This window comes from Natrix helvetica (assembly GCF_964273705.1).
Source record: "Natrix helvetica genome assembly, chromosome: Z".
NCBI lineage: Eukaryota > Metazoa > Chordata > Lepidosauria > Squamata > Natricidae > Natrix > Natrix helvetica.
Window position 1 is genome coordinate 90360216 of NC_138554.1, and position 24323 is coordinate 90384538.

Consider the following 24323-nt stretch of genomic DNA (forward strand, 5'->3'; position numbering starts at 1 on the left):
TATGTATCACATTTATATTTTAATTTTGCAGATTATCAGGATTTTTATTATTATGGATGGATTTATTTTAGCCTATATTTTAATTGGTGATTTAGACTGTATTGTCCACAGTGCTTGATATTCATTTCTATGTTTAGAATTTTACAACATTTTTTGTCTGTTAAACAGATGGAATTTATTCAGTCATTTACAATAAATTATGCTATAACAAAAAATTATCAATGGATGACATTTGTCATGATCATTCATTTGTTTTTATTTTTTCTTCCCCTTCCTTTTTAATAATTTTAAAGGTTTTTCTCAGATATAAAACATAAACATAAAGTAAAATTAAATTAAAAAAATAAAAAGTAAAGTGAAAAAAGTGAGAAAACTATGAGGAAGAAAAAGCAAATAGAAACAAGAAGAGAATGTAAAAAAGTGACTCTTAATCTCTATTTATTTATAGTGTGTGTGTGTGTGTGTGTGTGTGTGTGTGTATGGTATGTATGTATGTATGTATTTGTGTTACAACCCCTGGTATGCCCATGTGTGTGTGTGTGTGTGTGTGTGTGTGTGTATGTTGTATTTCTGCTGATAAATAAATAAAGGGAGAGGGAGGGAAATAGGTATGTATTTGTGTTACAACCCCTGGTATGCCCAAATATGGGAGGGAGCTGAGTAAGGGTATGCCTAGCTGATGAGAGCTAAATAGCTTGAAATAGATCTATACTAGTCTCCCTTTATTTATTTATCAGCACAAATACAACACAAACATAGCAAAGGCAACATTAAAAATAAAAATATGGTTTTCTGCCTGGATGGTCTTCTGTAATGAGCTGAAGGACAGAAAGGGGGAGTAGTGAGCTCCCTCCCATATTTGGGCATACCAGGGGTTGTAACAAAAATACATACCTATTTCCCTGGCTTGGCTGATAAGGAGGAGAGCCTGTGGCTTAGTGGCTAATACATCTGCCTAATATTTAATACAGCCCAGGTTCGAATCCCAGTAAGGGTATGGCTAGCTGATGAGAGCTAAATAGCTTGAAATAGATCTATACTAGTCTTCCTTTATTTATTTATCAGCACAAATACAGCACAAACATAGCAAAGGCAACATTAAAAATAAAAATATGGTTTTCTGCCTGGATGGTCTTCTGTAATGAGCTGAAGGACAGAAAGGGGGAGTAGTGAGCTCCCTCCCATATTTGGGCATACCAGGGGTTGTAACAAAAATACATACCTATTTCCCTGGCTTGGCTGATAAGGAGGAGAGCCTGTGGCTTAGTGGCTAATACATCTGCCTAATATGTAATACAGCCTAGGTTTGAATCCCAGTAAGGGTATGGCTAGCTGATGAGAGCTAAATAGCTTGAAATAGATCTATACTAGTCTCCCTTTATTTATTTATCAGCACAAATACAACACACACATAGCAAAGGCAACATTAAAAATAAAAATATGGTTTTCTGCTTGGATGGTCTTCTGTAATACCAGGGGTTGTAACATAAATATATACATATTATATATAATATGGATGTAAGGATGTATGGAATATCTGGCCTATTAAAGAGAGCGAGTGCAGCATCCTAGATTGGTAATTGTTTGTGATGTCAGTTCCTTTGCGGCTTCCTCTGGAAAGCCAGCCGTGACATTCAACCTCCAGTAGACTGGGAACTGGGAAGCGTGTGATGGAGTTGGGGCAAAGTGCCAGGATCGTAGACAGGGTGGAAAAGAGGAGCACATTGGAAGGGGAAGGGAGAGGGCAGGGATGATGGGCATGGGAGTAGGGGGAAGAAAGGCCCCTCTCAATGGTTCCCTGTCAAACAAATGCTTCAATGCCTATAAATACCCGGGCAACGATGGGTTATGAGCAACTTTCCTATATAGAAACTTGGCAAACAAATGTTCCCAATTTATTATTTAAAATTACATATTTTTCTTCTTCCCCATTGTTCAAAAAATTTTAATCAACAAATTCCTGTCACAAATGATATTGTTTTCATTTTCAGCAAAAACAAAAACAAGTGTTTGTTGCTTTGTCCCTGATCAAAAAGGTCAGTTTTGTCATTTCAGCTAATTCCATCATCAGGTAGGAACAGCTGAGAAGCATCTTTCCAAAGAAACCCATCTAGCATTCTTAGGAATGGAACAGTTAATCTCACCCAGAAGAAAAATTCCCAGGAGTCCTAATTAATGGAAAGGAATTCCAGGTATCATGTCCATGAGATAAATATGTGTCTATTTAAAGTCATAACAAAGTACAGCCATAATTGCTTTGTACAAACAGTAGTTTACCTAAACCAGGGGTGTCAAACTCAATTTCATTGATGACTGCATCAGCATTATGCCCTCAAAAGTCAGTAGCAGGATCTCCATGACTAGGTGGGCATGACTGGGTGGGTGTGGCCAGCTCAGCACTGTTTACTGGGCGTGATTGATTTGGAATGGCTGGGTCGGAATGGAACAACTCACACTGGCTATCTCGACATGGAGACAATTCGGTGCCCCACAAGTTCCTCTTTTCCCCAAACTGCTTGCAGCGAAGTGTGTGCCCATGTGCACACGCATACACACCACATTCCAAGTTTTGGGTCTTTTCCCCATAGAGGAAGGAGAAGGCCTTCTCCCCAAATCCAGGCATGATTGGCAGTTTGTAAGCTCAGATGTGGATAAAAGTCTCCAAGCTTGGAATGAGGTGTGTGCATGGATGTCCACAGCATGCCAAAAGAGATGTTCTTCTCCCAATCCAAGACATCATTGATGTTTCCTTGTCCAGTGCCTACTCCCAGCAAAGCAAGAAGCGGAGGATGACGCTGTTGTATATGGAAGCATGGAGGAGGATGTTTACAGGGAGCAGTTTCACTGCGTCCTCCCTCACGCAGCTCCCCTGCCACACCCTCCTCCTCTCCAGAAATCTGCAGGAGAGACACTTCTGGAGGGCAAGGTACAGTCTCCATATTGGCCACTTCTACCTCTCCAAGCCCCCTTGATTAAACATATATTATATAAATTGAAACACAGTCAAAAAGAAAACATAGTTAAATCACTAATTACAACTCTTCACATATTTTCTAGAAAAACCAGAAAATTGATTATTGATGTTAGGAAGGAAGAGCAAACCTTATTAAGGAACTCTTAACAGGAAGGGAATTGAAGACCCCAAAAGGTCTCATTTTTTTCTAATCTGCCTTCCCTCTGAACCTTTAGTTCTAATTATTTTATTGTTATGTATTTAAGAAGAAGAACAATGGCCTCTGTAGCTCAGGATACTCACCATAAAATCAGAATCCAGAAGAACTTTGTTAATCCACAATAGTGGCCTATGAAGAGTGAAGATAATCTTTGGGACCTGAGAGCATGCAGGTGTCAGGTCAGAACATTAGTGATGCACCTGTCAGCAACTGGAAGTGCACAAGTCCATGTAATTCTCTTTCCTGTCTCACACCTCAATCCATACATTCTTTAATTTTCACATCTTTTTTCTCACAGTTTTTTTAAAAACCCGCAAAGTATACTGTAATTAGCAGGTAAAATAAATCTAGCACTTCTGAATGCTTTCCCCAAGGGGGAAAGGGAAGTTTACAGCCTGCAGGCTGCTAGCAAATATGTCAAAGAACATAGTTTTTGCTGCTAAAGGCAAGAATAAATAACAGCAATTTTGCAGCTCTCTCCTGTTATTACATCCTCTTATTTTGAAATGTGGCCTGGGATTGCACAACAGGCTAGGCTAAAATCTGGTTGTTTAGTTTGCAGTCAGGTGTTTGGTACAGACCTTGCCAATGTGATTTTAATAGCCCAGAAAGGTATGGGAAAACACAAGAAAAACTTGGCAATCAATAAACCATGGTAGACAATGCTTGTTTTGCCCTGTTGATTCCCCTACCCAACAGGAGCCTATTGATTTTAGAATTGTATGGCCACAAAGACAAGAGGTCTTCAGCCTCCCAATCCCAGCTGATAGAGAAACCCTTTTGTATTTGGGCAACAGTCAGGCCATATGTTTGTAACCCAAATGCAGTGCGCCAGAAGGCAGCCTAGCCTCTGTGCCCCTCCTGTTTGTTCTTCTCAGCCCCTGGGCTCAGATGCAGTCACTGCTCCTCACCATAGCCGGGGCTGGACTTGCAATTATGTCCATCCACTTCTTCTAGCAAGCAGGGCTCACCCAGGGCCCTTGACCACCATCATGCTGGGAGCCTAGACTAAAGGCCAAATGCTCTAGCTTCACCCTGTCAAGGAAGGGGCAGCTGAGGCTGCGCTGAATGTTACCAGAATTACTTCTAAATAGTGTTTTTCAACCAATTGTCTTGCTCTCGTTTGATTGGCTTGCAAGGGAAACATGGATGCAACTGATACTTTGCTTATTTTAGAAATGTTGGAGATCTTCCTATACTCCCTTCAACTTTGGCCTTATCACAATTGAAAAGTAAATATAAAGCCTTTTTAAGATTGTATTCTAGACTTCTCTCAAAATTTCTCTCCTGTGTACATATAATGAAGTAAACATTATAACATAATTATATGGAGCTCTTGGTTGATTGGATCTACACAGACTATCTCTCCTGAAAAACATAAGATGTATTAAGGAGAAGAGAAGCAAAATAATTTTGTGTAATGTGCTATGGGAGCCATGCTGGCCCCATATCTGATTCCAAAACATTGTCAAGCATGGCATCTGTCTGAAATTACTAAACAAACAAAAAAAATGGTATTCATATAATTCAGTAATAGTCTAATAACTATTCCCTGAAGAAAAAAGCTAGTCTAATAGTTGAGTTATTGATCTTGGAACAGGGAGATTCATATTTAAAACCCAACTATGGATTTCACAAGTTACATTGGCCCATTCAATGTCTTCTCAGTTCTGTTTACCTATAGGAGTGCTTGTTGTAGGAATAAAATGAGTATTCCACTGTAAGATACAAATGCCATCCACACGTGAATAGATAAAGGAATAGTAATGCTTGCCTGGGTATTCAAGATTCTTTGAATCATGCCTACCTCCTACTCATAGCGTGCCTCCCTTAACAACTTGACCAGTGTCAATAAGTTAGCTTTAGATAATATAAACATTAAAGTAAATCTTTTTTAAATTAAATTGAATCATTCCCAATTTATAACTAATAGTCTAGAAATAAATGGGGGAAATGATTTTTCTTTCTTAATAGATATTTCAAATAATACCGGTGTGGTTGACTTGCTTTGAAATTGTGTTCACAATTTAAAACTGCTTTAGAAAAAATCACAATGTCGTTAAAAACAGTAAAGTGTATGTTACTCACCCATTCTGTATAGAAGCTGTAGGGTCATATGTCAAGGCCATGCCAGCCTGTACAGAAGAAAGAAATAAGAAGATTACTATTCTTGGGTTAAAAAAAGTCATACTACTTCAGGACAAATGAAAGATTAATAAGCCATTTTATCATTATTTGAGAATAGAGGAGAGTATTTTACAGCCCCCATTGTTGATATAACCTGAGCTTGTGTAGGTACTTTGTGGATATTTATTCTTTAAGAAACTGAATATGATTGTGTCCCCAATTTTGAAATTGAAAGCAGCTCTACCATCATTTAAGAGAAATATTACCATGAAGTATAAGCCACTATTTATATAGCACACCAGAAATCAGTGAAACTATTATTCCCCAACCTGCCAACCCATTTTTCACCTCAAACATTTGAAATTATCAAAATAAATTGCTTTGGTAAAGGAGGAAGAACATCAAAAGAAATAGAGTATCAAATGGATCACATGAGCAATGAATAGTGGACTGTTGCCAAAATTAATAAATTAGATCGAGTATGAAATTGAAGACCAACCACAAATCGTATAGTAACTAGGTCAGTGGTGGTTTCTGGATCCCGTTCCAGTCGGTACGGTTGGAACAGTCCCGGCGTCGCCCACATGGATGTGCGCGGCGTGTGTGCACATGCATTGTAGCTGCAAACGATGCTTCTGCAAGCCTCCACGACACTCCAGCTGATTAGCGGAGCATCACACAGGCGCTGTACGCACCATGCGCATGCACATAAGTGCTGAAAGCTTTAAAACACGGTAAGGAGCTCAGGCAGGTGGGTGGGCCCTCTAGAGCACCGGAATGGAACGGTACCCGGTGCTCTGGGCAGGCTCTGGTACACCTGTACTGGGGCATACCGCCTGCAACCCACCACTGAACTACGTAGTAAATAAGAACCAGAATTTCAAAATAAAACAAGTGGTACATTGATACAGAGGAAAGAGGCTATAAAGGTATGAACATGACTTTAAAATATGAAAAGTAATGTGGCAAGAAAAAAAATTAAACAAACAAACAAAAAGCACCTCCAAAGAAATGTACTTTGAAGAAAAAAAGTAGTCAACCAGGCAAAAGAAAATTGTTTAAATAATCTTGACTAAAATAAGCTTTACTTGATGGGAAAAATTAATTTGGCTCCATTGGCAATGAATCTTTCATTGATAATTTATGACAGATCTGACTGAAAAAATATTGTGGAATTAAAAGATCTACTTTTTCAGAAAAAAATTAAAACAATAAATTGTTAGGAAATATTTCAAAATATATACCACTGTATATATAAGAAATGTTGTTTTTCTAATGAACCATGCCAAGAGGCAAAGTTTTTGATTATATGTGTGTAAGTAGGTTATCTCTGAATATGCACACCAATCCAAATTTAAAACAACATGAACAACAATTTTGCTTCTATTTGAAAATTTTAGAATGTAATACCTACTAGGGGACTTTCTCTACTGTTGAGTAAAGATGCTATATACCTATTGGTGAGTTATCAGCAAACTATGCCATATTCTGCTTGTAATATGAGTCATGACACAAATTGTACTTTGCTGGTCTTATTTTTTTCTGTTTATTTTAATTTTATTCAGGTTGAAATACAAAACTCCAAAAAATCCACAAAAAGGGCAAAAAAGAAAAAAAAACACAAAATTACCATGACATTAAAAAAGAAAAAAGGTGCATCAAAAATCCTCCAACACATTATACACATATTATTCCCCCTAACTGAATACTGATTAATACATTACTATGACATTGGTTCCCACCCCCTGAAACACCCCACCCACAATTTTTAAACTAATAAATCTATTTGCAATTTATTGACCTGTCTTCTATATATTAGTAACAAAATCATTAACAGGAAGAATAAATAATACTAAAATAAGACAAAATTAAACTTTCAAAATTCTCTGTTAATAAACTGTTATTGTAATCCACCAGTAGAAAGTTTACCACAGCACCTTATCTATTCCAAATCATCCCAAAAGTTAAAAATAGTAGATCCTGGATCAAATATCCATGTTTGTTTCTTAACATTCTGAAATTACTCCTTAAATAAGTGCCCCCTAATTAGGCAAAATTAGACATTGCTGAGAGATTATGCACAACAAGGCTGTAACTACCCACTCATTCCAGGCCTCAGATTCTCAAGATTCCCTGTGGAACCCCAATTTTTAGGGTCTATTTATCAAGTGCCTGGGATGAATCAATGAAATAAACTCTGGTTTCTCATGGGAAAGGTACTTCAAATGAGAAAGAAAGCAACCAGAGAGTGATCTGGACTGATGTTATATTTTCCACTACTAATTGTTTCATAATGACTCTCAGACAAAAATAGATTTAATGTGAAGCTATCAATATGCATCCAAGACTTAGAACAGGTTTAACTCATGAGTTGCCCTGGACTAATTGAAATCCCTAAGAGCCTTGAAGGCTTTATAGCAAGCTTGATAATGGAATCTAGTGATTCAGGGGCTACCAGGGGGTGCAATACACCAGTAGCAACCAAACTATTTCTTATAGCCCATCTTTAATCTGGTTAGTGTAGAATATCTTAAGATGGAATGGAATAATATGGGATAATAGGAATCTTAAATATATGTAACTGTCTTTATAATGGAGCATGTTAAGAGTTCTGTAAGAGGAAAACTTTAGTTTGGAGATTAAGGGTTTGCAAGAGGAAGTTTAAATAACACCTAGCCAAACCGCAGACTTGAAGACAGGAAATTTAGCTGCCTGTGACTTACTTAGAAAAGCCACAAGTTATTTTAGCTTTGAGAGAAGGGAAGGGGGAGGGCCTGTGTGTGTGGGGGGGAGCCTGTCAGATCTATAATAGTGTTTGCATTAGAATCCTTCGGGATTCAGTCTCCTGCTTTCTTGTGTAGCGACTGAATCTTGCGCAATAAACCTTTTCTGTTTGATCCCGGAATTCTGTGTCAGTTCCTATATTCCATAATAATCTGAGAGCCTACAAGGATTTGTGGATTAAAAACAGCTTCTAGCTCTCCTGCAATTTCAGCTGAAGAAAAACGCAAAATGTCCTGATCCTCTTGTGAAATATCACATATTTTTGCACAGTATTAAATAACTCCACATAACTTTTCATTTCTTCCTTTATATCATAATTCAGGCTTTTGACAAAAGTGCTAGGCCCAGCAAAATATGTCATCTTAATTGCCATAAAAGTATCAGTCAGGAAGCTGAGGGAGTGGTGTGACAGATAGAGTAATATAAGAACACCCATTTTATATCATAAGTTTCTGCTTTAGCAGTGACTCCTCACATGAAAACAAAAAGTTGTAAAGTCACATCAATACAGAGTACAAAATAGAATGGATATTTTTTAAAGAAACTAACTAAGGAACTAACTAATATTTGTAAGCTGGCTTACAAATATTTAACAGATTTAACAGAGTAACAGAGTTGGAAGGGACCTTAATAATAATAATAATAAATTTAAATTTATTAGCCGCTCCCTCTCCAGACTGGACTCGGGGCGGCGTACAATAAAACATATAAAACATAAAACATGTGCAAACACATAGACATCCAAATACACACATATACTAAGACATACATGCACGGACATCCATGCACGGAGGAGGTAACAGATTACATCACATTTAGACAATTAAAAGTCACCATTAAAATACCCCATTAGAAATACCACAATTTAAAATTTAAAAGGACTGTCAGGAGGAATAAGAAAAAATTTACGGTTGAGCCAGGCCAGATAATTGAAAGAGGTGGGTCTTCAGCTGTACACGGAAGGAGCGGAGATCGGAAGTAATCCTGATGTCATGGGGGAGGTCATTCCACAGGGCTGGGCCCATCACAGAGAAGGCTCTGCTCCTGGGTGTCGCCCCGCGACACTGTTTAGCGGACGGCACCCAAAGAAGTCCCTCTCTGTGTGAGCGGATTGGTCGTAGGGATGTATGGGGCAGGATGCGATCCTGCATGTAACTAGGTCCTGTGCCATGAAGCGCTTTAAAGATCATAATCAAAACCTTGAAACGCACTCGGTAGACTACAGGAAGCCAGTGCAGCTCGCGCAGGAGAGGTGTTACGGGGGAGTATCTAGTCCTCCCCATAATCACCCGCGCGGCCGCGTTCTGGACCAACTGCAGTCTCCGAGTGCATCTCAAGGGAAGCCCCATGTAGAGAGCATTGCAGTAGTCCAGGCGAGACGTCACCAGCGCATGGGTGACTGTGCGTAGGGCATCCGGGTCCAATAAGGGGCGCAATTGGCGCATCAGGCGAACCTGATGGAACGTCCCCCTTGCCACGGCTGTTACATGGTCATCCATGGACAGCCGGGCATCCAGGAGGACGCCCAAATTGCGCACCCATTCCATGGGGGCCAGTTGCTCGCCCCCAATGGCCAGTGATGGAAGTAACTGGTTGAACTGGGAGGCCGGAAGCCACAGCCACTCCGTCTTGGAAGGGTTGAGTTTTAGTCGGTTGCCATCCATCCAGACCCGTACGGCCTCCAAACACCGGGACATCATTTCAACGGCCTCGTTGGGGTGGTTCGGGGTGGAAATGTATAGCTGAGTATCATCAGCATACAGATGGTATCCCACCCCAAAACCACAGATGATCTCGCCCAGCGGTTTCATGTATGTGTTGAACAGGAGAGGCGAGAGCACCGACCCCTGTGGCACTCCACATGTGAGGGGGCTCCGGGTCGATCTCTGCTCCCCTGCCAACACACATTGCGTCCAGCCAGAGAGGTAGGAGCCAAACCACCGTAAAACGGTGCCCCTGACTCCCAGCCCCTCTAGCCGGTGCAACAGGATACCATGGTCGATGGTATCGAACGCCGCCGAAAGATCTAATAGGACCAGGATAGAGGAACAACCCCTATCTCTGGCCCTCCAGAGATCATCAACCAACGCGACCAAGGCCGTCTCCGTGCTGTGCCTGGGTCGGAAGCCGGACTGGCGCGGGTCTAGATAATCATTCTCCTCCAGGTGACGTGGAAACTGGTGTGCCACCACACTCTCTACAACCTTCGCTAAAAAGGGAAGGTTGGAGACTGGACGGTAATTGACTAGGTCCGTTGGGTCCAGGGAAGGCTTCTTGAGCAGGGGCCTCACAACCGCCTCTTTCAAGGCGGCCGGTAGAAACCCCTCACCCAGCGAAGCGTTCACTAGACCCAGGAGCCAGTCGCGCGTAACCTCCCAGGATGCCAGTACAAGCCAGGAGGGACACGGGTCCAATAAACATGTGGTAGGATGCAGACGTCCACGCAACCTGTCCAAATCCTCGATGGCAACCGAGTCAAACTCCTCCCAGAACGGTCCCTCAAGACTCGCCTCGGGCGTCTCCACTGGACCATTGAAAGGGGCCCATCCCATCCGGATTTGAGCGACTTTGTCCTGTAGATATTTCCCAAACTCCTCTGCTCTGCCCTGTAAAGGGGCTTCCCGCGGTCTCTCAAACAAGAGGGAGCGAGTCACCCGAAACAGGGCGGCAGGGCGGTTATCTGCGGACGCAATAAGAGCGGCACAATGTTGATGTTTGGCCGCTCTTAATGCCACAAGGTACGTCCTCAAACAGGCTCGTGCCTGTGCTCGGTCAAATTCGGAACGGGAGGATCTCCAACGACTCTCTAGGCGTCTCTTGTGGCGTTTCATCACCCTTAGCTCCTCGGTAAACCAAGGCGCCAGGGTGGTTCGTCGCCGCAGGAGAGGCCGCAAAGGCGCCACCCGGTCTAGGGCCCCGGTAGTCGCACTATTCCAGGCGTCTACCAGGTCCTCCACTCGGGGGCGGGTCAGGTCCACAGGAGGTGGCCCAAGCTCCGTCTGGAACCTATCTGGTTCCATCAGGCGCCTGGGGCGGAACCATCTAATACCTCCCGGTTCCACCTCCCCGCAGCGGGGGGTAGCACCAGGGAAGTCAAGCCGGAGAAGTGAGTGATCTGACCATGACAGGGGAATAATAGTTGAATCCCCTATTCCCAGATCACTCGTCCACTGGCCAGAGACAAAGACAAGGTCCAGCGTGTGGCCTCCCTCGTGAGTAGGGCCCTGAATTAATTGGGTCAGGTCCATGGCTGTCATGGAAGCCATGAACTCCCGAACCCCCTCAGACGCTTCTCCCATCGACGGCAGGTTAAAATCCCCCATCACTAAAAGTTTGGGGGTCTCAACTGCCACAGATGAGATCAGCTCGAGGAGTTCAGGCAGGGCCGCTGATGTATAGCGAGGAACCAGGTATACTATCAGCAGGCCCAACTGTCTCCCTGGGCCCCATCTCACGACAAGGGACTCACACCCGGATGTCTGCGGCACAGTGAACTCTCTCGGCTCTAAGTCTTCCCGGATAATCACTGCTACCCCACCGCCCCTTCCCTGGGCCCGAGGCTGGTGAAATGCTCGATAACCTGATGGGCACATTTCCACGAGGGGTAGGCCTCCCTCGTGGCCCAACCAGGTCTCAGTTATTCCTGCGAGGTCCGGCTCCCCCTCCAAAATTAGATCGTGGATGAGGGGGGCCTTATTGACAACGGACCTCGCATTGCATAACAGCAGTCTCAGGCCTTGGGTCTGTAGATCCTGACCACCTAGTATGCAGGGGTTGGTACAAACGACCGGGTATGACCAAAAACCCCGGTCTCCCAACCGACTACGCGCTCTTGATCTGTCCTCGCACCTGCCCCTCCCCACGACCGTTGGTATCAAAGAGCCCTGCACAGGAATGCTATCTTCCCTCTCCTCCCCCCCTCCGCTCCCTCCTCCTTCGACCACACCTAGATGCCTGGCTCTACCATCCCTCCTGACCTGTTCCCCCCCCATCCCTGGAACCCCTTACAATTTTTAAAAAACAATTAATTAAAAAACCCCTCAATGTGCGCTTCCTCCACCTCTCTGGGTTAATGAACCCGTCCTCGAGGTGGGCCCTTGAGAGGGCAGGAGGCCATAACTGCGAGAGGGGGGACTCCCGCAGTAAAATAAGGTCAGATCTCGCATACATGATAAATGATAAATACACCGGGCTAAAGATGGATTCTGAGTGCTAGAAGTGTTAAATAAGTCTACCCGTTAAAAATCATGACAGAACGGCAACCAAGATTACAAGATGAGAGAGGTGAGTAAAGAAATAGGTAGAGGTGACTAAAAAATAAGTAGAGCCTATAATCTACAGTTCTCAATAGTAGGGGATTAGGCAGTTCTTAAAAATCCGTGAGAGGGTGAGCAGATGATCCATAGCGGGCGGGGGGGATTCAACAGCTCCCCGCAGTCCTTCCAAGCCCCAGGTGGTAAGGGGTTAAGCTGATTTCAAAATCTATACAAAGGCAAGCGGATAATCCGTAATGGGCAGGGGGGGTATCGACGGCTCCCTGTAAACCTTCCAAGCCCCAGCGTCGCCTCCGCGCCATTTCAGGCGGCCTCTGTTCTTCACTCCAAACCTTCTGCCGGCCTCCGGCGCCCTCCAACAACTCCGGCGATCTCCGATGTTTCAAGCCCAGCTCAAACCTCACACGACCTCCACTGGGCTTCTGGTAGGCTCGGGGCTCCCAGGGGGTCAAGTGGGTCGGGGAACTGATGTTTAAAGCCCCCGATAATCTTCCGGGCCGCCACTGCCGCCATCGCCTCCCTCCGCCTTCCCTCGTGTGGGACGCCATCGCGTCCCCGTCGCTAGCCGCTCAGGGCGTCGCTGGTCTCACCTCGGGCTGTCGTAGCTGTCGTGGCTTACCAAAACGCCCGCAAACGCCGGCCAAACAGATCGTAAACAGTTCATAACCGCCAAAACTCCAGCTCCAACAGCCGTCGACGCCTGCTGTCTCCCGGAGTAAGCCGGCGCGCCCGCATGCCGACCGCCATTTCCCGGCTCACTACAAGTTTTCAAAAACGCCGATTTACTTTCTTCCACTCTACTGTGCCGTCCGGCCACCCTGGGGGACCACTAGGGTCCTGAAATAAGCCAGGGTGGTCATTGGGTAGGTTCGTGGTCCTCCAGTTCGTATAAAGGACCAGCAGCAACCCAGCCCGGTCAAAAAGAGCCCCGAGAAAACACGGAGCTCAGAGGCTGACCGCCATCCTCCAGGAAGCTCCTCCTCCTTATTGGTCATCTAGTCCAACCCCCCTCCTCAAGCAGGAGAACCTACACCATTTCTGACAAATGGCAGTCTAATCGCTTCTTGAAAGTCTCAAGTGATGAAGCTCTCACAATTTCTGTAGGCAAGCTGTTTCATTGGTTGACTGTTCCTGCTGTCAGAAAAATTCTCCTTATTTCTAGACAGAATCTCTCCTTGATCAGTTTCCATTTATTATTCCTTGTCTGGCCTTCAGGTGCCTTGGAAAATAGGTTGATCCCTTCCTCTCTGTGGCAGCCCCTCAAATATTGGAAGACTGCTATCATGTCTTCCTGGTCCTTCTCTTCACTAGACTAGCCATGCCCAGTTCCTGTAATCATTTAGTCTCCAGTCCCCTAATCATCCTGGTTGTTCTTCCTGCACTTTTTCTAGAGAATCAACATCTGTTTTATAGTGTGGTGACCAAAACTGGATGCAGTACTCTAGTTGTGGTCTTACTAGGGCTTTATATAGCGGTATTAGTACCTCACTTGATCTTGATTGTATCCCTCTGTTAATGCAATTTAGGATTGCATTGGCTTTTTTGGCTGCTGCTGCAGATATTTAGCTGGCTGTTCATTAAGATCCAAGATCCCTCTCACAGACACTGCTATTAAGCCTGGTTTCACCCAGTTTATATGTGTACTTTTGGTTTTTCTTACCTAAAATATGTATTGTGTACCACTCTTTGGATGCATCTTAGATTCAAACTATTTGAAAACAAAACATTTCATTCTATTTCAATGATAAGTTAGAAAGAAGAACTCCATTTTCAAGCTCTTTAAAAAGACCTTACTCTTTAAAAAGATCTTGTTCATAGCTGGTAGATAATATGAGTAATATTATCTAACAGCCTAGTTTCCTGGAAGGATATGATTTCCCCCACTCTTACCTAGCCTAAATTTTACCTTAGATTATAATGGTCTCCCAGGATGTAACTAATTACTCATTATTAGACCAAGGTCCTTCTTCTGATATACTTTCACATGATAACCAAATCAGTTAAAACAAACTGGCTACATACGCTTTTGCAGAAAGCAACAAAGCCTGACAGTTCTCCTATAACAATAGAGCAATCAAATCCAATATAGCTTCATTTTTCTGTCAAGGTCAAATTATGGTATTTATGTTTTTCTGTCATGTCTGGATATTATTTAATAGCAAGAACTGGGCTGATAGATTCACACTATATTAATTAAAATGAAAGTTAAGTTAGTTCCAATCTAAATGCAATCAAAACTACAATTAACAATAGTGATGTATAAAATATTTCATTTTATCAGCACTGCAAAATATTGTTTTTTATGAATTCATTGAGTATTGGGTTGCAATCTTATGATAAATAATGCATGCTTCTAGTCTGAATCAAAGTAAATGGAATTAAACTTATTTGAATTTTGCTGCATTTTTCTAATTTTGACTTAATAATGCTGAAAACTCATTTTCTTCAAATTTATCAAATTTCTTCAAAAACTATTTTGACTTACCTCTCCTTCTCTTGTCCAGGGTCTCCCATTCTGAGTATATTTGTTTTGATTCTGTCGTTTCTTTTGTCCTCCATCAGCAAATTTGCACAGCAAAGGTTCTGTTGGGGCTATGAAGACAGGAAAACCCAGTGTGTTAGCTATCCCTCCAAAGAAAAATTCAGCCAATCTCTACCTCTTATAACCTCAATTTTTTAATGTTAATCTTTTCACCTACCCTTTATTGAGATTTTTAAAAATAGCTTTATCAATATAGATATACCTAACTTTTAGGAATGGATATAACTTGTAGGAAGAGATATAAAAGATCATTCTTAAAAAGTATAGCAAATAATAATTTAAAAACCAGACTACTTTATGCAGAATTGGAAAATTTGTGAAAGGCAACATTTTACATATTTTATGCAGTATATCTTGTGATATATATAGTATTTATATGTACAAAGATGAGTATCATGTAGATAATGGCTTTCCCTGTAACTCTTTATGGAACTAAAAATTGGAGTTTAAAGAGGCAAGGTAGAAATAGAAATAATGCTTTTTAATATTGATGTTGAAAGAAGATTCCTGAGAATAACATACATAGCTACACATCCAAATAAATAGACCATAAAAAAAATAAATCCAGATTTCTCATTTGAGGCACAAATGACCAGGTTCAAACTATCATAATCGGGTCATTTTATAAGAATCCAGGCTCATTGAGAATTCCATAATACTGAGTAAGGTGAAAGGAAAAAGAAAAAGAGCATAACCAGCAGTAAGATGGATGAGCATGAGTACAGTGGTGATGGATGCAATGTTGGAAGACTTGACATGCCAGGTTGAGAACTAATCACCACAAGGATCGCTAAGATCTTATGCTGATGTAATGTATAACAACAACAATAATAACAATAATGGTATTTATGATACATTTTTAAATGTTCAGTTGACTGAGTTTAATAATAATAATAATAATAATAATAATAATAATAATAATAATAATAATAATAATAATAATAATAATAATAATAATACCCATTGTCATCGGGGCACTTGGCACCATGTCCAAGAATTTTACAAGATACATCAACAAATTGCAGCTTCCTGCAATAACATCAGCGGAACTGCAAAAAACTGTGCTACTTGGAACATCTTATATTTTAAGAAGGTACTTAAATTGATACCTAGGGTGCTGGCAGCAAATCGTATCAACCATTACCGCCAGTCACTGGTATTTGTAATGCATTTTTGATTGTTCAGTTGGCTGAGTTTCATGTTTAATGAATAAAGTATATAAATTGCCAGAAGTTAGAATTTGAATGTAGTCCAAGCTGGAGCACCAAATTGATAAGGTTTTAGAAAACAAGTGGGTTAAGATTTTATAGAACTTTAAAATACAAAGAGACTAGCATCTTGTTTATGACATGCCTGGTACAACTATTGTTGAAAAGAAGTCTGTTTTATGGATGTTGCTATACATTTCGATAATAGGGTTGAAGAAAAAAGCTGGAAATAATTATTAAATATTGGTAAGAAATCTATTGCTATATCAATCATGATTGGAAATCTTGAAGTGATACTAAATAAATTCCTTTTGTTGCTGCATCCGATTCTTCACAGCCTCGTGAACCATAAGATGCCAGGTTCCTGTCTCTCTGAGTTCACCCAAATTCATGCCCATTAATGACACTACCTAACCACCTCAAAAGACTTTCTAGATATTTGGGGACACTGAATTTACCATCCTGAATGCCCTAATTATACAAATGACTACGTTGCTTGGAATTGCCTAAATTCTTAGATGCTACCTTAAGAATACTAGGTCCTTAGGTAGGGCTTGAATTTTGTTCCAATCAGTCTTGGATTGAATGTAACTGTAGATTTCCCACACATAATAGTATTTCTTTTGTGCTCCTATAATCAGCATCCCATGCTTAAAAAAAAAAAGACAAATTTAATACATTATCATTTTGATGAAATATTTATACTTGTACTTTGGATACACTCAAATAATAATATTCTAAGTTTCAAAACAATAAAGTTTATATCAATAAACACAAACACCAAGATAGTGGACAGGTAGCAATGGCTGTAAAGAGCTCTTCCAAAAGTAAACATTTTTTTCCTTTTTCTTTTACATTTTTTAATTCACTTTTGACCCATTTTTAATCCATAATTGACTTTTTACAAGAGCACATATTGTGAGGCTACCAATTTGTTTTTAGCTAAAATTTAACAATACTACAAGCTTGGTTTTTACAAGCCAAGAGACCTGAGAGGAAAGGTAGAAAAAGAGGCCTGTGAGGAAAGTAGTGAAAGAGACCTAAGAAGTCCCAAGCAGCCAAGCTGGGGAGAACAGGGAGCAAGCTGGGCTAGCTACCACGAAGGGAGGTCAATCTCCCAAAGACCAGCAAGGCAAGCTAGTGGAGGGGCAAAGCTCCCACCTGCTGCACACACACGTGAGTGCCAGGACAAACCAGCAGGAAAGGAAATCAACTAAAGGCCTAGCCCAGTTCCTGCAATCAGCTTCACTTAAAACCTAGTTTGTGTTTCCACTATTCTACCCATCACACAAGCCCAGATTGGACAAATTTAGTGTTCTACTTCAACGGGTGCACACCATAGAAGCACGATTAGCATTCCTTGAAGAAAAAGAAAAAACATAGAAAAGCAAAGCACCAATATTCCGAAATCCTATCCTAACCAACTACCCCAGCGGCAGGAAACTACTAATTCTGCGAGTAACATCTCCATCCTTGTCAAAGACGTGATCGAACACAAACTGAAGCACCCCAACACAATCTTATTTGGACTAAATGACACCAATGAATCTGACAACATCACAAAGATTCATGATATCATTAATAACTTCCATGCATCAATCATCACTCCTGATGAAATCATTGATGTTTCCCGTGATAGCCCTGTGTTCAAGAACAGCGATGGCTTGGTGGCTTTGGCAGAGTCGTTTGCAACAGTGAAACTAGAAAATGCAAATTCATCTCCACAATAAACTCACTAGCCAAAAGCTGCACAAAACATAAGAAACTTCATTCATGGCACAACCTGTCCATACTACAATGTGCCTGTGCTCATGAACTTCGCTCAGAGCTCAAAAGATGCCAGGACCAAGGAGAAACAGGCCTGTACATAGACTACCATGCTGACTGTATTAAATGCAAGACCAATGGCCTGCCTCCCAACAACCCCCACAACAGCTTAAACGATGCATGCATGTCCCCAACGTCTTCCAGGTCCACCTCTACAGGCCTAGAATGCAAGCTACTAAACGCAAGCAGCCTCGCAAACAAAATTCCTCCTGCTTCTATATGCTGCCTTATTCAATCTTATTTTTGTCTGTGAGATGTGGTTGAATGTATCCTTTCCAGACTCCCTTATTACAGCAAGTTGATTATCATGTTTTCTGGTCTGACTGCGAAAACAGTAGAAGGGGTGGTGTTGCTATCTTCTATAAAAAGTCCCTAGATCTGAAAATGATTAATGTTGCACACATGTATGCTTCTCAGCTGAGATCCTTATCTATTGTCATAAAATAGTCATTACAGTTAATACTAATCAACAAATGTTCAAAAAGTTGTTGACCAAAAATAAAAACAAATAACAAAATGCCTATTATTTGAAAATAATCCAAAACTATTCTACGCTATAGCTTTTGATTACTCTAAATATAAATTAATGTTTGACAGTATCAGGGTTTACTCTCTTTATAAATAATTTATTACTTTTCTGGTTTTCTCTCACAAGGTAAAATTGTCAGTAATATAGGAATGTTTTATTAGCTTTCTTTCTATTTCATCATAAAACATGGCCAAGTTAAATGGGTGGGTCATCTCTTACTTAGAACAGATTACACATAGACAGTCAAAGGGTGTCATTCCTGAGAACCAGATCCTAGTTCCTAAGATCTTTGTAGACACACTTTCTGCAGATCTACATCACATCCTGGAATCAAAGGCTGAATATGAAGTACAATTGCCAAATCAGGAAGAACACTACCTTCCATAAGTACCATAAAGCAGAGTATCATTGAGTACCATAAAGCGTATTTCCATTGAGTGCCTTGGTATATGAAACCAGAAAAAAGAGAAAATTGATAGAAGGTTTAGTGAACTGCATTGCAAGAAAATTTCTGAGAATGCTATTGAAATGGTTGGAAATATCACTTCCAATATTCCAAACTAGGATGCCTGAAATTCCTATATTTCATTCTCATTTAAGGAATTTCTCATCTGAATCTAGGTAAGCCATGAAGTGTGAACTGGCAATTCCCTGTCTCTGCAGAAATGAGTTGTTCTGAAGATCAACTGTCACAAAGAAGATAAATGGAACCTTGACACAAGTGCTGATCCTATAAAATCCACTGTGATCAAGTTTAGAAGGAGAGTTGACCTGAAGTTCTGCAGCTGGACAAATGTGGGGGATGTGAGGTCTGAAGAGTCTCACATGAACCCTTTCTGACAAACTGTCTTTGAGATCCGTTTTTGGATCAGAACCCCCTGGGGGCGGGTGGAATAAGGGGCAGTGTCTCATCAGACTCAGGGGGAGTGCAACAGGTCCCTTGTAGGTCAGAGATTTGCCCTCTGAATCAGAGCCGGGGTGGCAGCATGGCAATATGACTGCACAAGAGCTGGCTCCAGGCCAAAGCAGCTGAACAGGAGCGTGCAGAGGCGAGATGAAAGCCTGGTAAGATCTATTAACCTACAGTTATAAATCAGAATTTATAAAGAACCTTGAGAGCATAAATAATATTGATGGACAGATTGGGATTTTTGTGAAAAGAAAAAAGGGGGAAAATGGAGGTTGAATCACTAGCCCCAAAGAGAACCATTTGCTTGAAATAATTTGGGCAGAAAGGAGAAAGAAGAGAAGTGACAAACCCACTTAAACACAACCCACTTAAACACTAACTCTAAATTTGGTTTTGCATTTGAAAAGTTTGTGTTTTTAAAGGAGTCTAGGAGCATGAAGATTTGTTTCATTCGAGTGTCTTTTAACTAACATATCTTAAGCAACCCCAATTAATGAGAACTGGAATGCAACAAGGGAGAAAGATCAAGAAAAAAGCACCATCTCCTTACTGACAACTGATAACCTAATCTTGCCTGTATGGGAAATGTTAATTAACCAACTGCCATAAATCAGAACTTGGAAAAGCAGGAGGGAAGAGAAACATACCCAAATTTGGCAAGTTTGTTCCAATTAATATATTTTGAGCAATTATAACCAACGTGAAGCAGAAAGTACCAAGGAAAAATAATTACAAAATCAAGAACTGGGGAAATACGAAGTATATTTTTTTCTTTTTTGTCTGCAAAAGATCAAGATGGCTCCAGCTTCTCTTCTGTTTCACAGTAATTGAATTTACTAAATTTAAGGTGGACAAGAATTTCAAAATAAGATTGGTATAACTAACTGCAATTTTTGAACTGGACATTAAGGAAGAACAAAAGACCAAGATGGTTCCTGTCACTCTTTCCCACAGCAGCTGAAGTAGATAAATTTAAGGTGGACCAGAACTCTGAAATAAGAATTGTATAACTAAGTGTAACTTTGGGACTGGATATTATGGAAAGGTGGGAATTTGAAGAACTACGTGAAATTATTAAAAATAAGCATACATAATTAAAATCAAGCCTAAATAGAACTCTGAATTCAGAGAAGCAGGTATTTAAGGAAAAGGGGAAGGAAGTAGGGGGGAGAGACAATGAAGGGTAGAAACGATGGGAAATAAAAAGCAAACAAAAAACTCCATAAGGTTTGGCAGTGGTATAGGGAAAATTGTAAAGGGGGGATCTGTCCCAACAAAAGGGAATAAAAAGCAGACAAAAGATATTTTGGAGGTTGACAGTGGATAAGGAAAATTAAAATAGGAGATTACACCCCAACAAAGGAAATACAAAAGATCTTTTTGATGGATGCTTGGGGAAAATTGAAGAGGGTGGACATGTCAAAACAAAGAAAAGGGAGAAGGCAGGAATAGAGAAGTGGGACAAAAGACTTACTAGGAAAAAAATCAAGACAACTAGAAATTGTTATATGGGAAAATATAAAGCTAAGATAAGGGGTTTACTCCTAAATATGACAATAAAATGGAGTTGCTAACTGACTAAATATGATAATGGAAAGATAATTAAATAAAGGTTAAAACATATGGAATACAGACAAATATGAAACTGATATGGGGAGAGTTTGTCAAGATCCTTCTGTATCTTAAGCCTATCTTCTGGAGTGTTGGCTATTCCTGCCATCTTGGTGTTATCTACAAATTTGATGAGTTCCCCATTTATCCCCTCATACAGATCGTTGATGAAGATGTTGAAGAGTACTGGGCTTAAAACAGAGCCTTGGGGTACTCCACTACATACTTCCCTCTATGTAGATGCAGCTTGAGGACTACAAGTTGAGTGTGATTGATCAGCCAGTTACGAATCCATCTGGTGGTGATGCTGTCTAACCCACATTCTTCTACTTTATTTAGTAGTAGGTTATGGTCTGCTTTATCAAATACCTTGCTGAAGTCCAAGTAAATTATATCGAGGGCATTCCTCTGGTCCATTAATTTTGTCACTTTGTCGAAGAATGCAATAAGATTAGTCTGGCATGATCTGTTTTTGACAAACCCATGTTGGCTTTTGGCTATTACTTTGTTTGCTTCTAGGTGTTCGCTAATTCATTGCTTGATTATCTTTTCCAGAATCTTCCCTTGTATTGAGGTCAGGCTGATAGGTCTATAGTTTCCTGGATCTATTTTTTTTCCCTTTTTGAAGATGGGAACCACATCAGCTCTTTTCCAGTTCTCTGGCAGTTTCCCGGTGCTCCAGGATCTCTGAAAGATATAGTTCAGTGGTTCTGAGATCTCGTCTGCCAGTTACTTTAGAACCCTGGGGTATAATCCATCCGGTCCTGGTGATTTGAACTTTTCTGGGTAAACAGGTGCTCCCTTACCATTTTCTTCCCTATTTCAACTTGTGTTCCTAATCTGATTTTTGTGGTGCTGTTTTTGGTAGGTTGGACTGTTTTTTCCCTTTGTGTAAAGACAGATGCAAAACATGAGTTAAATAATTCTGCTTTCTTCCTGTTGCTTTTAACCTTCATGCCATTTTCTCCAGGCAATGGACCAATTGTTTCTTAAATTTTTTCTTATTTTTAACATGTTGGAAGAAGCTTATTTTATTTTTTGTGGCAAGTCTTTCTTCATTGTGAGCCTTAGCTTTCCTCACTTCATCTTTACAGGCTGGGGATATTTGCTGATATTCTGCCTTAGTTGTGTCCCTCTCTTTCCACTTTTTATATTTATCATTTTTGTCTTTCAATTTGTCAGAGAGTTCTTTATGCAGTCATGCTGGTTTCTTTTGGGAGCTGTTATTTTTCTTCTTCATTGGTATTGTGCTAGACTGGGCTTTTATAATCTCATTTTTCAAAATTTCCCAATCTTCTTGAGTTGTTTTCCCCTTGAGGATTCTCATCCATGGAATCCTTTCCAAGCTCTCTCTAAGTTTATTGAAATTAGCTCTCTTAAAGTCCAAGACTCTAATTTCACTTTGTTCTACTACTTGTGTTTGGATAATGTTGAATTCCAGTATTGCATGATCGCTTGCCTCCAAGGTTCCTGTAGTTTCAACACATTCTATCATTTCCTCTCTGTTAGTGAGAATTAAGTTCAATGTGGCCGATCCCCTTGTTCCCTTCTCTACCTTTTGGGAAACAAAGTTGTCTGCTAGGTTTGTTAGGAACCTGTTGGAACTTCCATTTGGTGCAGAGTTTGTTTCCCAGTTGATGTCAGGGTTAAAATCCCCATTACTACTGTGGTGTGCTTCCTACATAACTTAGTCAGCTGATTAGCAAAAAGTTCATCTACTTCCTCTGCTTGGTTGGGTGACCTGTAGTATAGACCTATGGCAATGTCATCCCCCCCCCCTTTAATATTGACCCAAATGCATTCAAGATAGTTTCATCATTGTTGTGCTCTATTTCTGTAGAGATGTGATTATTTCTTATATATAGTGTAACTCCACCTCCTCTTTTATTTGGTGTATTACTTTTAAATAATATAAATCCTTCTAGCTGTATGTTCCAATTGTGGGTTTCATCCCACCAGTTTCTGTAATGGCAACAATATCATATCTGCCCTCATTTACTTGAATTTCTAATTCACCCTGTTTATTCCTCATACTCTGTGCATTGGTGTATAGACATTGACCTTGTGTTTACTGTCTACATAACCTGTGTTATGCCTGACTGCCCCTATTTTCTTGTCACTTGTATGATTCATGCATATGGTATTTTATTTATTTATTTATTACTTGAACTTATTAGTCGCCCCCTCTCCCCACAGGGACTCGGGGCGACGTACAAAAGTATTATATGGCGTACAGAGGAGGTAAGAATAAATAAATAAGTTACAATACCTAAAAAAGTTAAAACCTCAGTGAAATTAACCCTTAAAAACTAAAATTACCAATTAAAAATGCCCTGGGCTGGAGAGGTTGTAGAATTATGCCAGGTCAGCTAGTCGAAACAGGTAGGTTTTCAGCTTCATACGGAAGGAGCGAAGGTCGGTTGTAGTCCTGATGTCTGGGGGGAGGTCATTCCAAAGGGTGGGGCCCACTACAGAGAAGGCCCTACTTCTGGGCGCTGCCCTCTGGCACTCTCTGGAGGACGGCACCCGGAGTAGTCCCTCTCTGTGTGAGTGGACGGGTCGCAGGGATGTATGGGGCAGGACGCGATCCCGCAGGTAACTAGGCCCTGTGCCATGGAGCGCTTTGAAGGTGGTAACCAGCACCTTGAAGCGCACCCGGTAGGCCACAGGAAGCCAGTGCAGCTCGCGCAGGATAGGTGTTATATGGGAGAACCTCGATCTCCCCATAATTACCCGCGCGGCTGCATTCTGGACCAACTGCAGTCTCCGGGTGCACCTCAAAGGGAGCCCCATGTAGAGAGCATTACAGTAGTCCAGGCGAGACGTCACCAGCGCGTGAGTGACTGTACGCAAGGCCTCCCGGTCCAAAAGGGGCCGCAATTGGCGCACCAGGCGAACCTGGTGGAACGCCCCCCTCGCCACTGCTGCCACATGATCTTCCATAGACAGCCGGGCATCAAGGAGGACGCCCAAATTGCGTGCCCCTTCCACCGGGGCTAATTGATCATCTCCGATGGTCAGCGATGGCATATGCTGGTTGAACCGGGAAGCCGGAAGCCACAGCCACTCTGTCTTGGAGGGGTTGAGCCTGAGCCTGTTGTCATCCATCCAGACCCGTACGGCTTCCAGACACCGGGACATCACTTCAACAGCCTCGTTGGGGTGGTTTGGGGTGGAAATGTACAGCTGAGTGTCATCATCGTACAGATGGTATCCCACCCCAAAATCATGGATGATCTCGCCCAGCGGCTTCATATATATGTTGAACAGGAGAGGCGAGAGGATCGACCCCTGTGGGACCCCACAGATAAGGGGCCTCGCGGTCGACCTCTCCTCTC

The 24323-nt window shown here is 41.4% G+C and overlaps 1 protein-coding gene across 3 annotated transcripts in view; it reads right to left on the reverse strand.

Moving 5' to 3' along the window:
• RBMS3 (RNA binding motif single stranded interacting protein 3) overlaps positions 1-24323 on the reverse strand; it is a gene marked incomplete at its 3' end in the record, with an annotated part of 523098 nt that overhangs the window by 80414 nt on the left and 418361 nt on the right. For all 3 annotated transcript variants that reach the window (XR_014173613.1, XM_081933468.1, XM_081933469.1), the window contains exons 7-8: positions 14844-14950; positions 5262-5308 (exon numbers count right to left, since the gene is read on the reverse strand). Coding sequence is in view for 2 of the 3 variants with exons in the window: in XM_081933468.1 (XP_081789594.1) it covers positions 5262-5308; positions 14844-14950 (154 nt within the window). The remainder of the gene's footprint in view (positions 1-5261; positions 5309-14843; positions 14951-24323) is intronic.